General features: G+C 37.7%; 1 protein-coding gene across 1 annotated transcript in view; it reads left to right on the plus strand.

Moving 5' to 3' along the window:
* The window catches only part of TMEM170B (transmembrane protein 170B), a 32,671-nt gene extending 21,886 nt beyond the window's left edge, over positions 1–10,785 (plus strand). The window contains exon 3 of the mRNA XM_052649471.1: positions 9,613–10,785. Coding sequence (XP_052505431.1) covers positions 9,613–9,743 — 131 coding nt within the window. The 3' untranslated portion in view covers positions 9,744–10,785. The remainder of the gene's footprint in view (positions 1–9,612) is intronic.
* The last annotated feature ends 261 nt before the right edge of the window (positions 10,786–11,046 follow it).

Consider the following 11,046-nt stretch of genomic DNA (forward strand, 5'->3'; position numbering starts at 1 on the left):
CGGACATGACTGAGTGACTATCACAAATATGTCTGACACAATTTCGAGTAAAAACTTGTATCCAGGTTAATGATAAAACATACAAATTTCTTCTGGCTAATTTTCTGACCTGCAAACACTTGAATTAAGAAAACTATCCAATGTGAATATTTACCTGCATTTATTTTCTTAAATGCATTTTGTGAGCGATAGCACAGTCACAGCTATATATTCCATTCAGCAAAATGATGACCGACTGAATATAGATACATAACTATTAAATTTTACTACCTCTTAGATTTTTATTTCCAGGATAGGGTGACTTTTCATTTTAATTAGTACTGATAGTTCATACCAGAATTGGGAGGAAATGGGTTTCTATATAATGCCATTGCTTGGCATTGTGTTGCTGTCTAATTTTAGCAAGTCTGAGGGCTAAATTAGTGACATCTCTTTGTTGGTTTGATTTGCATTTCTCTGATTACTAATGTATTTGAACATCTCTTTCTATTCTTATTAGATATTTAGGCTTTTTTTTTCTGCAAATTGCTACGTTTAATTCTGTGCTTTTCTTTTGGGGTCCTTGTTCCTTATTAAATGATAGATGTTTCTTAGATATATTGGTGTCTTGTTGGTTTTGTACTTCTCAAATAACTTCTATGTCTTTTAGCAGTACCTTTATTCATGATATGGTTCATTGAGCAGAAATTCTTATTCTCTGTAACCAGCTTAAAGAGTTTTTTGCCTGTGGTTTATAATTTATAATTTTATTTATGTTCTCTCCCACACTAAGGTCAAAAGATATTCTTATATATTCTGTTTTGTCAATTTTATAGTTTTACCTTTGTAGTAAAGTCTTTATCTAGAGCAGGACTGAGCAAAAATTTTCTTGAGAGGCCAGATAATAACTGTTTTAAATGTTGCAGGCTAGATGGTCTCTGTCATAACTCTCCAGCTCTGCCATTAGGACTTAAAAACAGCCATCAGTTCAGTTCAGTTCAGTCGCTCAGTCGCATCCGACTCTTTGTGACCCCGTGAATCGCAGCACGCCAGGCCTCCCTGTCCATCACCAACTCCCAGAGTTCACTCAAACTCACGTCCATCAAGTCGGTGATGCCATCCAGCCATCTCATCCTCTGTCGTCCTCTTCTCCTCCTGCCCCCAATCCCTCCCAGCATCAGAGTCTTTTCCAATGAGTCAACTCTTCACATGAGGTGGCCGAAGTACTGGAGTTTCAGCTTTAGCATCATTCCTTCCAAAGAACACCCAAGACTGATCTCCTTTAGAATGGACTGGTTGGATCTCCTTGCAGTCCAAGGAACTCTCAAGAGTCTTCTCGAACACCACAGTTCAAAAGCATTAGTTCTTCGCTGCTCAACTTTCTTCACAGTCCAACTCTCACATCCATACATGACCACAGGAAAAACCATAGGCTTAACTAGATGGACTTTTGTTGGCAATGCCTCTGCTTTTCAATATGCTATCTAGGTTGGCCTTCCAAGGAGTAAGTGTCTTTTAATTTCATGGCTACAGTCACCATCTGCAGTGATTTTGGAGCCCAAAAAGATAAAGTCTGACACTGTTTCCACTGTTTCCCCATCTATTTGCCATGAAGTGATGGGACCAGATGCCATGATCTTCATTTTCTGAATGTTGAGCTTTAGGCCAACTTTTTCAGTCTCCACTTACACTTTCACCAAGAGGCTTTTTGGTTCCTCTTCACTTTCTGCCATAAGGGTGGTGTCATCTGCATATCTGAGGTGATTGATATTTCTCCCGGCAGTCTTGATTCCAGCTTGTGCTTCTTCCAGCCCAGTGTTTCTCATGATGTACTCTGCATATAAGTTAAATAAGCAGGGTGACAATATACAGCCTTGACGTACTCCTTTTCCTATTTGGAACCAGTCTGTTGTTCCATGTCCAGTACTAACTGTTGCTTCTTGACCTGCATATAGGTTTCTCAAGAGGCAGGTCAGGTGGTCTGGTATTCCCATCTCTTTCAGAATTTTCCACAGTTTATTGTGATCCACACAGTCAAAGGCTTTGGCATAGTCATTAAAGCAGAAATAGATGTTTTTCTGGAACTCTCTTGCTTTTTCCATGATCCAGCGGATGTTGGCAATTGGATCTCTGGTTCCTCTGCCTGTTCTAAAACCAGCTTGAACATCTGGAAGTTCACGGTTCACGTATTGCTGAAGACTGGCTTGGAAAATTTTGAGCATTACTTTGCTAGCGTGTGAGATGAGTGCAATTGTCATAGATACCGGTAAATGAATGGGTGTGGTTTCTTCCAATAAAACTTTATTTGCAAAGGCAGATGTTGAACATTCAGGTCATAATCTGCCTTCTGGTCTAGAGTCTGTCTTCATTTTTGGAATTAGATAGGATTTCAGGTGTTGTTTTTTTTGTCCTTCCACAGAGTAAGTCAGTTTTTACCACATCCTAAAAAAAATCCATCCATTGATCCATCTTTGGTTGTATACTGTGTTCTCAAGGTACATGGATCTGTCTCTGAACTCTGTTCTGATTTTTTTAGTCTTTTTAGCTGTTGTTTCAGCAAGGCCTCATTTTTTATCTCTCCTGTTTTGTACTCTTTCTTAATATCTGGTAGAGCTGGTCCCTCATTTTCTTCTTTATCAAAGTTCACATAACTATTCGTGGACCTTTATTCTTTCATATAAATTTTAGAATATGTCTACTGAATTCCTCAAAAAGTATAGCTGTGATTTTTGTGGGGATTTAACACAAGGTAAGAGGTTAATTTGGGAAGAATTGACATATTAAATTATTCCATGCAAGAACATGTAATGTATCTCCATTTGTTCAGGTCATTTTTTGTTTTTTGTTTTTAATTGGAGTTTAAAAGTTTTTTTTTCTCCCAATAGAGTTATACATTTTGATTAAGTTAATTCCTAAACCCTTATTACATTATGGTTGTTGTACATGGTATGTTGTTTAGTTTTATTAGTATAAAGAATTGCTGTTTTTTTAAGTAAAGTTTATGAAAGATTAATAACAAAGCAAAAAACTGATTTTCTAGAGAGATAATAAGGTGAATATATTGCTGCCTTAGCTCTAAAATAGTTAAGACAGAGAAATAAAATGTGGGATAAAATAGAAGAAATAACTACAGGCTTGACAGTAAAGGTAGAATAAAAATTTATAAAAGTAGCAGTTTTATACACAGCTATATATTCCTAAGTATAAATTGTCAAAATTGGCATAAGAAGAAATAGAAAATATGAGTAATACAATAAATATTGTTAAACAGTTGAAATATTGAAGATCCGTCTTCCCTGAAAGAAGTCCAACCTCAAATGAGGTTTACAGATGAGTTCTACCAGATTTTCCGGGAACAGTTCCTATTTATCCAGATTATTGCAGAAAATGGAAAGGTTAAAAGCTGTGCACAGCATGTTTGCTGAATCATTATAATCTTCTTGCTAAACAAGATGCAGACTACAGAAAAATGGAAAAGTATAGGTTCATTTGCTTCGGGAATATTCTCCTACCAACCAGGGCTTCCTGTACAGCATGCGGATCTCTACTCAATGTTATGTGGCAGCCTGGATGGGAGGGGAGTTTGGGGAAGAATGGATGCACGCATATGTATTGTTCACTGTTCACCTGGAACAACCACAACATTGCTAATCCCCTCCGCTCCAATACAAAACAAGACGTTTAAAGTTTGAAAAAAAAAATGTTATCCTGGAAATGCAAAGATAGTTCAGTATCAGAAATGACTGTGGCTATATGCCATTGCAACTTTGTTTATGGACATTAAAAGTTGAATTTCATATAATTTTCATGTATCATGAAATAATACTCTTCCTTTGATTTTTTTTAAACCATTTAAAAAATTCAGCAGAATTGTTTTCCCCACTTCATCTTTGCTATGCCAGTCTTCTCTAGCTCCCTAATGCTTTGGGGAATCTTTACTTATTTCTAGCTGATACCTTCTGCCATCGTTCACAGTGGCCATTCCAAACATGTATCATTTATTTCATGCAGCCTATTACACTTCTACCCTCTTCATTCTTGCATATATTTCACCAAGAAAATAAGGATCAGAATATTTGTACTTTTTCAGCTGGCTACTGTTCGGCAAAATATACCTTAGCAAGGGTGAAAACTAAAGCACAAGTTGGGGTTAGACATTTGTTAGCTTATATAAATGTCAATAGATTAACATCCAAACTATGTTTTTTAAAACCCTATGAATCAAAGAAGAAAGTGACAGTCCAGTAGAAAAATGCACAAAAGATTTGTCAAGCATTTCGTAAAAGTAGAAACCCTAATGGTCAGATTTTAATATGTGAGGAAAAGCTCTGTGATATTAAATATCAGGGGAACACAAATTGATTGCAGAGATCACATCTCTTACCCAGATTGACAAAAAAAAAAAAAAAAAGTGTTTTTAAAGATATCAGCTGCTCCTGAGGATATGGAGTAACTGGAATATAAATTGGTTCAAATACTTTGGAAACAAATTGGCATCACCTAGTAAAGTTGAAAGTGCCGTAACAGGCATACCCACATGTTGTAGGGAAACTCGGTTTAGTATGTGTGCCGGGGGTCATATTACAAGGATGTTCACAGAAGCAGGGTTTGTCATTGTTAAGAATTGGAAATAGTGTCATCCACATTAGAAAGGACAAATAGGTTGTGATATATCCATACTAAGAATTCTGCACAACAGTGGAAATGTATGAATTACAGCTCTATATTATACAACAGCCTGGATAATTTCCTGACATACGTGCTGTGCTTAGTCATTCAGTTGTGTCCAACTCTTTGCGACCCTATGGACTGTGGCCCACCAGGCTACAGGCTCTGTCCATGGGATTCTCCAGGCAAGAATACTGGCGTGAGTTGCCATGCCCTCCTCCAGGGGATCTTCCCAACCCAGGGACTGAACCTAGGTCTCCCACATTGCAGGTGGATTCATTACCATCTGAGCCACAAACAGCCAAAAATTCCAAAATACTTACAGTATCAAATTATATAAAATTTGCTTATTTAAAAAATTAATATCTGAGGATATAGGCGGGTGGTAATGCTGAAGAAAAGCAAAGGAATGATGAAAACCAAACTTGGGAGGAAATGGGGTGTGACAGGGAGTCCATGGGAACTTCACATAAAACAGTAATGTTCCTGTGAACATTGGGATGATGGTACTTGGGCATCTGTTGGTTTTAATTTTCTAATCTACATATATTTTGTAAATACTGCTTCCTGTGTGTTCAGTATTTAATAGCAGTGTTTCCAAAATCATTTAATAGGCACACAAAACTGTCTTCTTTCCGATCTTTTTGCTGAAGAGTTCCACCGGAACAGTCTTCTGTAGCTAGTGCCTCCGGGTTGTGCAGTGACGTGATGCAGTGGGAACTACTGTGAAGTGCTTCTTTCAGAGGGAAGCTATGACTTACACATTGGTTCCTGATTATCCACAGGGAGGAAGACGGCAGTTCATTTCATTTTCTGTATAACACTACAGTGTCTCCCTTGATTTTGGAAACTGGAGTTTTACACTGGGTTTTCTACCCTTAATGTCATGGGCTTGAAGATCTTACCCTCTGTTTCTTGAAAGAGTATAAAGAAAAGTGGAATATTTATGGTTGTGTAAGTACAACCTTCCAAGGAAAATTCATTTTATTTGTTTGTTTTTAGCATCTAGTTTTTTAATCCATCTGAAGTTTACTTTGGGGAGTGGTATGAAATAGGGACCTAAATTTATTTCTTCCAAATGGCTATCAATTGTTCCATACAACATTCATCTTACATGCTAGCAAAGATATGCTCAAAATTCTCCAAGCCAGACTTCAATAGTACATGAACCATGAACTTCCAGATGTTCAAGCTGGATTTAGAAATGGCAGAGGAACCAGAGATCAAATTGCCAGCATCTGCTGGATCATCAAAAAAAGCAAGAGAGTTCCAGAAAAACATCTACTTTTGCTTTATTGACTATGCCAAAGCCTTTGACTGTGGATCACAACAAACTGTGGAAAATTCTTAAAGAGATGGGAATGTCAGACCACCTGACCTGCCTCTTGAGAAATCTGTATGCAGGTCAGGAAGCGATAGTTAGAACTGGACGTGGAATAACAGACTGGTTCCAAATAGGGAAAGGAATACATCAAGGCTGTATATTGTCACCCTGCTTATTTAACTGATATGCAGAATATATCATGTGAAATGCCAAGCTGGATAAAGCACAAGCTGGGATCAAGGTTGCTGGAAGAAATATCAATCACCTCAGATATGCAGATGACACCACCCTTATGGCAGAAAGCAAAAAAGAACTAAAGAGCCTCTTGATGAAAATGAAAGAGGAGGGTGAAAATGTTGGCTTAAAACTCAACATTCAGAAAATGAAGATCATGGCATCTGGTCCCATCACTTCATGGCAAATAGATGGGGAAACAGTGAAACAGTGAGAAACTGTATTTTGGGGCTCCAAAATCACTGCAGATGGTGACTGCAGCCATGAAATTAAACGATGCTTGCTCCTTGGAAGAAAAGCTATGACCAAATCTAGACAGCATATTAAAATGGAGAGATATTACTTTAACAACAGAGGTCTGTCTAGTCAAAGCTATGGTTTTTCCAGTGGTCATGTATGGATGTGAGAGTTGGACTATGAAGAAAGCTGAGCGCTCAAGAATTGATGCTTTTGAACTGTGGCGTTGGAGAAGACTCTTGAGCGTCCCTTGGACTGCAAGGAGATCCAAGCAATCCATCCTAAAGGAAATCAGTCCTGAATATTCATTGGAAGGACTCATGCTGAAGCTGAAATTCCAATCCTTTGGCTACCTGATGTGAAGAACTGACTCATTGAAAAAGCCCCTGATGCTGGGAAGGATTGAAGGTGGGAGGAGAAGGGGACGACAGAGGATGAGATGGTTGTATGGCATCACTGATTTGATGGACATGAGTTTGGGTAAGCTCCGGGAGTTGATGATGGACGTGGAGGCCTGGCGTGCTGCGATTCATGGGGTCACAAAGAGTCTCGGACAGGACTGAGCGACTGAACTGAACTGAACTTATTGAATGATGAATCACTGATTGGAAATTCATTTATCATGTACTACTGAGACAACTACTAATCAAAAGTTGGAGTACATAGTAGGACCAGACACCATTCTAAATACTTTCCAAATATCTCTTACTCTTCAAACCCACACATTTTACATTTGAGGGAATAAGGCACAGAGAGGTTAGGTGCTTGCTCATTGTCACACAGCTACTAATAAGTGAGCTCGGATTTTAACCCACAAGTCTAACTCCAAAATCCATGTTCCTAACCTTATATAAGCATGAGTTGTTGGAATTAACATATTCGGTACTTCCCAGGCAGCCTGAGCTTATGTTTTTCACCTCTTAGATCATTTTTGAAATTTTTTTTCTTTTTAGTTGCTCAGTCTCTTTGTGACCCCATGGACTGTAGCCTGCCAAGCTCCGCTGTCTGTGGGGCTTCTCCAGGCAAGAATACTGGAATGGGTTACCATTCCCTCCTCCAGGGGATCTTCCCAACACAAGGATCGAACCTAGGTCTCTTGCATTGCAGGCGGATTCTTTACCATCTCAGCCACCAGGGGAATTTAGTGCTGGAGAAATGGAGGCCAAATTGTGGTTTTTAAAATTGAAGATAGTCATGGAAATCTAGGGAAAATCCAAAGTAAAACCAGTATTTCTCAGGTTTATTTTAGCATATTTTCTGATAACAGAGAAGCCTAAGATATTTACATTTTTTTCAGGTTGTTATCCAGTTCTAAAATTTGAGGATAGGGCTTCCCTGGTGGTCCAGTGGTTAAGACTCCCACTTCCGTTGCAGGCGGTTTGAGTTTGATCCCTGGTTGGGGAACTGAATTCCTGTGTGCTGCATTGTGTAGTCAAAAAAAAAAAAAAATTAAAATTCAAGGATATGACCAGTTATACTAGTGAAGTTTTCTACTTGATTGAATAAATGTTGGTGCTCCTAGGAATTTTATTTAATATTGATGTAATTATCAGTTACTGAATTTCTTATTCTATTTTTTCACTTGGTGTAAATGTAAAATGATAGAATGATTTGGAGATTTATAGCCAGACTAATCTGGATTGAAATTCCAGCTCTGTACTTAACTGTATTTTCTTGGACTAGTAACTGAAAATCTCTGAACCTCTCTTTTTTTCATCTTTAAATTAAGTAATAATACTCAGGAGTGGTATGATATTTAAGATGATATTTGTAAATTTTCTGACAAGTTACGTACTATAAATATACTATACATTTTAATTTCTTTCTTTAAAATATGTATATGAAAGCCCTTGGCTTAAATTAATAATTTGCTTTTCCTATTTGTATCTTCTATAGAGGAGAATAATAATTTTTATTTGGAAAATTAGATGAACTATGGAATTAATTCTTAGCTAATTTTTGTGAGTAGATTTCTATCTCAAATGACTGTAATTCAAGTGTCTTCAAATAACATTTCTGTTCTTCTTTGCTTTTGTTTGACCATTCTAGGAATATATAGACAGTTTTTTCTAGACAAAAGTTTTAAGGCCTTTTCAACCTGTTAAATGCCGTAACCATAGTTTGAATGTTTCCTCCTTTTATGATTTCTGAGTGTACTTTTAAAGTCAGACTCTTAGATCCCACTATATATATATAGCAATAAGATAAAAGTGTTGAACCAGAGCCTCTCTCTCATTCTCAGAAGTGCCTGATAACCTAAAAAATTTTCCTGGAACAGATGTCAGGTTCATCTTCCACTTTTATTAGATGTCAAAATACTAGTCTCCAGATAACTTTACAGTTTTATTCAAATACTTAAACCATTTTATATGGTAGATTGTAAAGTACATTATTCAAAATTCTGATATTATTTATGACATGTAAGAATTCATTTTACTGAAAGAAATAAAAGTTTTTTTAATATTAACTTTTTCTTGAATAATTTAGAAATTATATTAAATTGTGTGGTTTTTCTATATTATTATTTATAATTATCAATATATTGTGTCATATGTTTTTAAAAATACTGTTGGGATCTGGCCGAGTCAACACCCAGCTGAGAGATTACAGTAATGAATGATTCATTTTTTATGAACATACCTTGTGTCAATTAAGCAGTGTATACCATAAATACGTATTTTGCAGTCGAATTGAAAAGCCTGTTATTCGGTTTTGTGGGTGAGTGTGGTATGGTAGGGTGTAACTGGTAACCAGTCACGTGGAAACTCTTTCCTGCTGCTGCTGCTAAGTCGCTTCAGTCGTGTCAGACTCTGCCACCCCATAGACGGCAGCCCACCAGGCGGCCCCGTCCCTGGGACTCTCCAGGCAAGAACACTGGAGTGGGTTGCCATTTCCTTCTCCAATGCATGAAAGTGAAAAGTGAAAGTGAAGTTGCTCAGTCGTGCCCAACTCTTAGCGACCCCATGGACTGCAGCCCACCTGGCTCCTCTGTCCATGGGATTTTCCAGGCAAGAGTACTGGAGTGGGGTGCCATTGCCTTCTCCGAACTCTTTCCTAGAAAACTGTAAAATGAGAATGCCTGGTGACTTGCTGTTTGGCTCACGGGGAGAGCGAGCCCAGCCGTGCAGCGTGCCTCGGGAGTGAACGTGTTGTCTCTCCTCTCTCGCCAGGTGCAGCCGTGGCCGGCATTTACCGAGTGGCCGGGAAGAACATGGCCCCCTTGGAAGCCCTGGTGTGGGGCGCTGGACAGACAGTACTGACGCTCATCATCTCCTTCTCAAGGATCCTCGCCACACTCTGAGGTTTCTGTGAGAATGTCTTTACTTCACATAAGGAAACAGACATACAGATTCTCTGAAAACGGCGTCGTTAGCGAGTGGGCGTGAGATCGTACAAGGACGTGGAAGGAGCAGGTCGAAACCCAAGGCCTTGCGCCGTGTGGGAAGATCGCCCTCTGGTGTTCAATGATTGCACTACCGCACCGCACCTTACGTGCCTCCGTCCCGGGCAAGGCGCACCGCTGCGTGAAGCTACAAGAAAAAGCACCTTGTTTAGCTGCCAATCAGGTTAACACTGGTGTTGAATCATCATTCTTAACAGTGTTGTGTTAAGTTACAGGGACGTTTTGAAGAATTGATACATGTGCCAAACTTTTTTTTTTTAACATTGATCATGTGAAATTTGCAAGTGTAGCTGTAGATGAGTGCTGTGAACATATTTGACATGAATTCAGGTGATGTAGTGAGAAATTTTGTTTTGTAATGCTAAATCCTGTATGAGTGCTGAATATCAAATCATTTATGAGACAAATTACCTGATTTTTAATGTTGAACGTTTCTGGAATTTAGGGCTTTCATATAAACTAGGTATTTATTGTTATTTACTTTACATGGAAAATAATACTGAATGGAAAACTGCTAGACTCTTTCAAGGATTCAAAGTAGATCTGTAGGGTGCATCCTTTTCACTCACTCAAATAACACTCTTTAATAGTTTCCCTCATACATAAACATTCTGTTGCTATGAATTTAAAAACTTTTCTGGTCACACATATTGATTGTAGTTTGTGTGTCATGAAAATTTAATTTGAAAATTTTCTTATAAATTTTGTAAGAAAACTCTGAAATGCACATCCTATTCTTGATCCTTCTGAAGAAAGTTTCTGCCATGTATCTCATGGAGAAAACATCTTTACAACTAGTATCTCAGTGGGATTATATTACTTACTGCATATATCTTGATTTTTGACAAAACGTAAGCAGTCTTTCATCCTGGAGTATCAAATATATATAAAGAGTGGCCTAAATTAGGCTGTGAAAACAAGAAGCATCACTTGTAAGGAACAAGTTAAGAAACAAGTCATATAGGAAGAATAATAAATGATCTTATTTTGAGTATGGTAGCATCATAATTTCTCTAAGTAAAAATTGGGGAATATAGTAAATAATTTTAAAATTTGGCAGTTACTCTCAGCATATCAGTATAGTGTTGAACATATATTTAAGTGATTCATTTCAGTTTTTCAACTCTTGTTTTATTTTGTTATTTAAATTTACTAGCATCTACAATGACATTTATTAGAATGAAAAAGTTATTAGTATAAA

Source organism: Budorcas taxicolor, chromosome 11 (genome assembly GCF_023091745.1).
Source record: "Budorcas taxicolor isolate Tak-1 chromosome 11, Takin1.1, whole genome shotgun sequence".
Classification (NCBI taxonomy): domain Eukaryota; kingdom Metazoa; phylum Chordata; class Mammalia; order Artiodactyla; family Bovidae; genus Budorcas; species Budorcas taxicolor.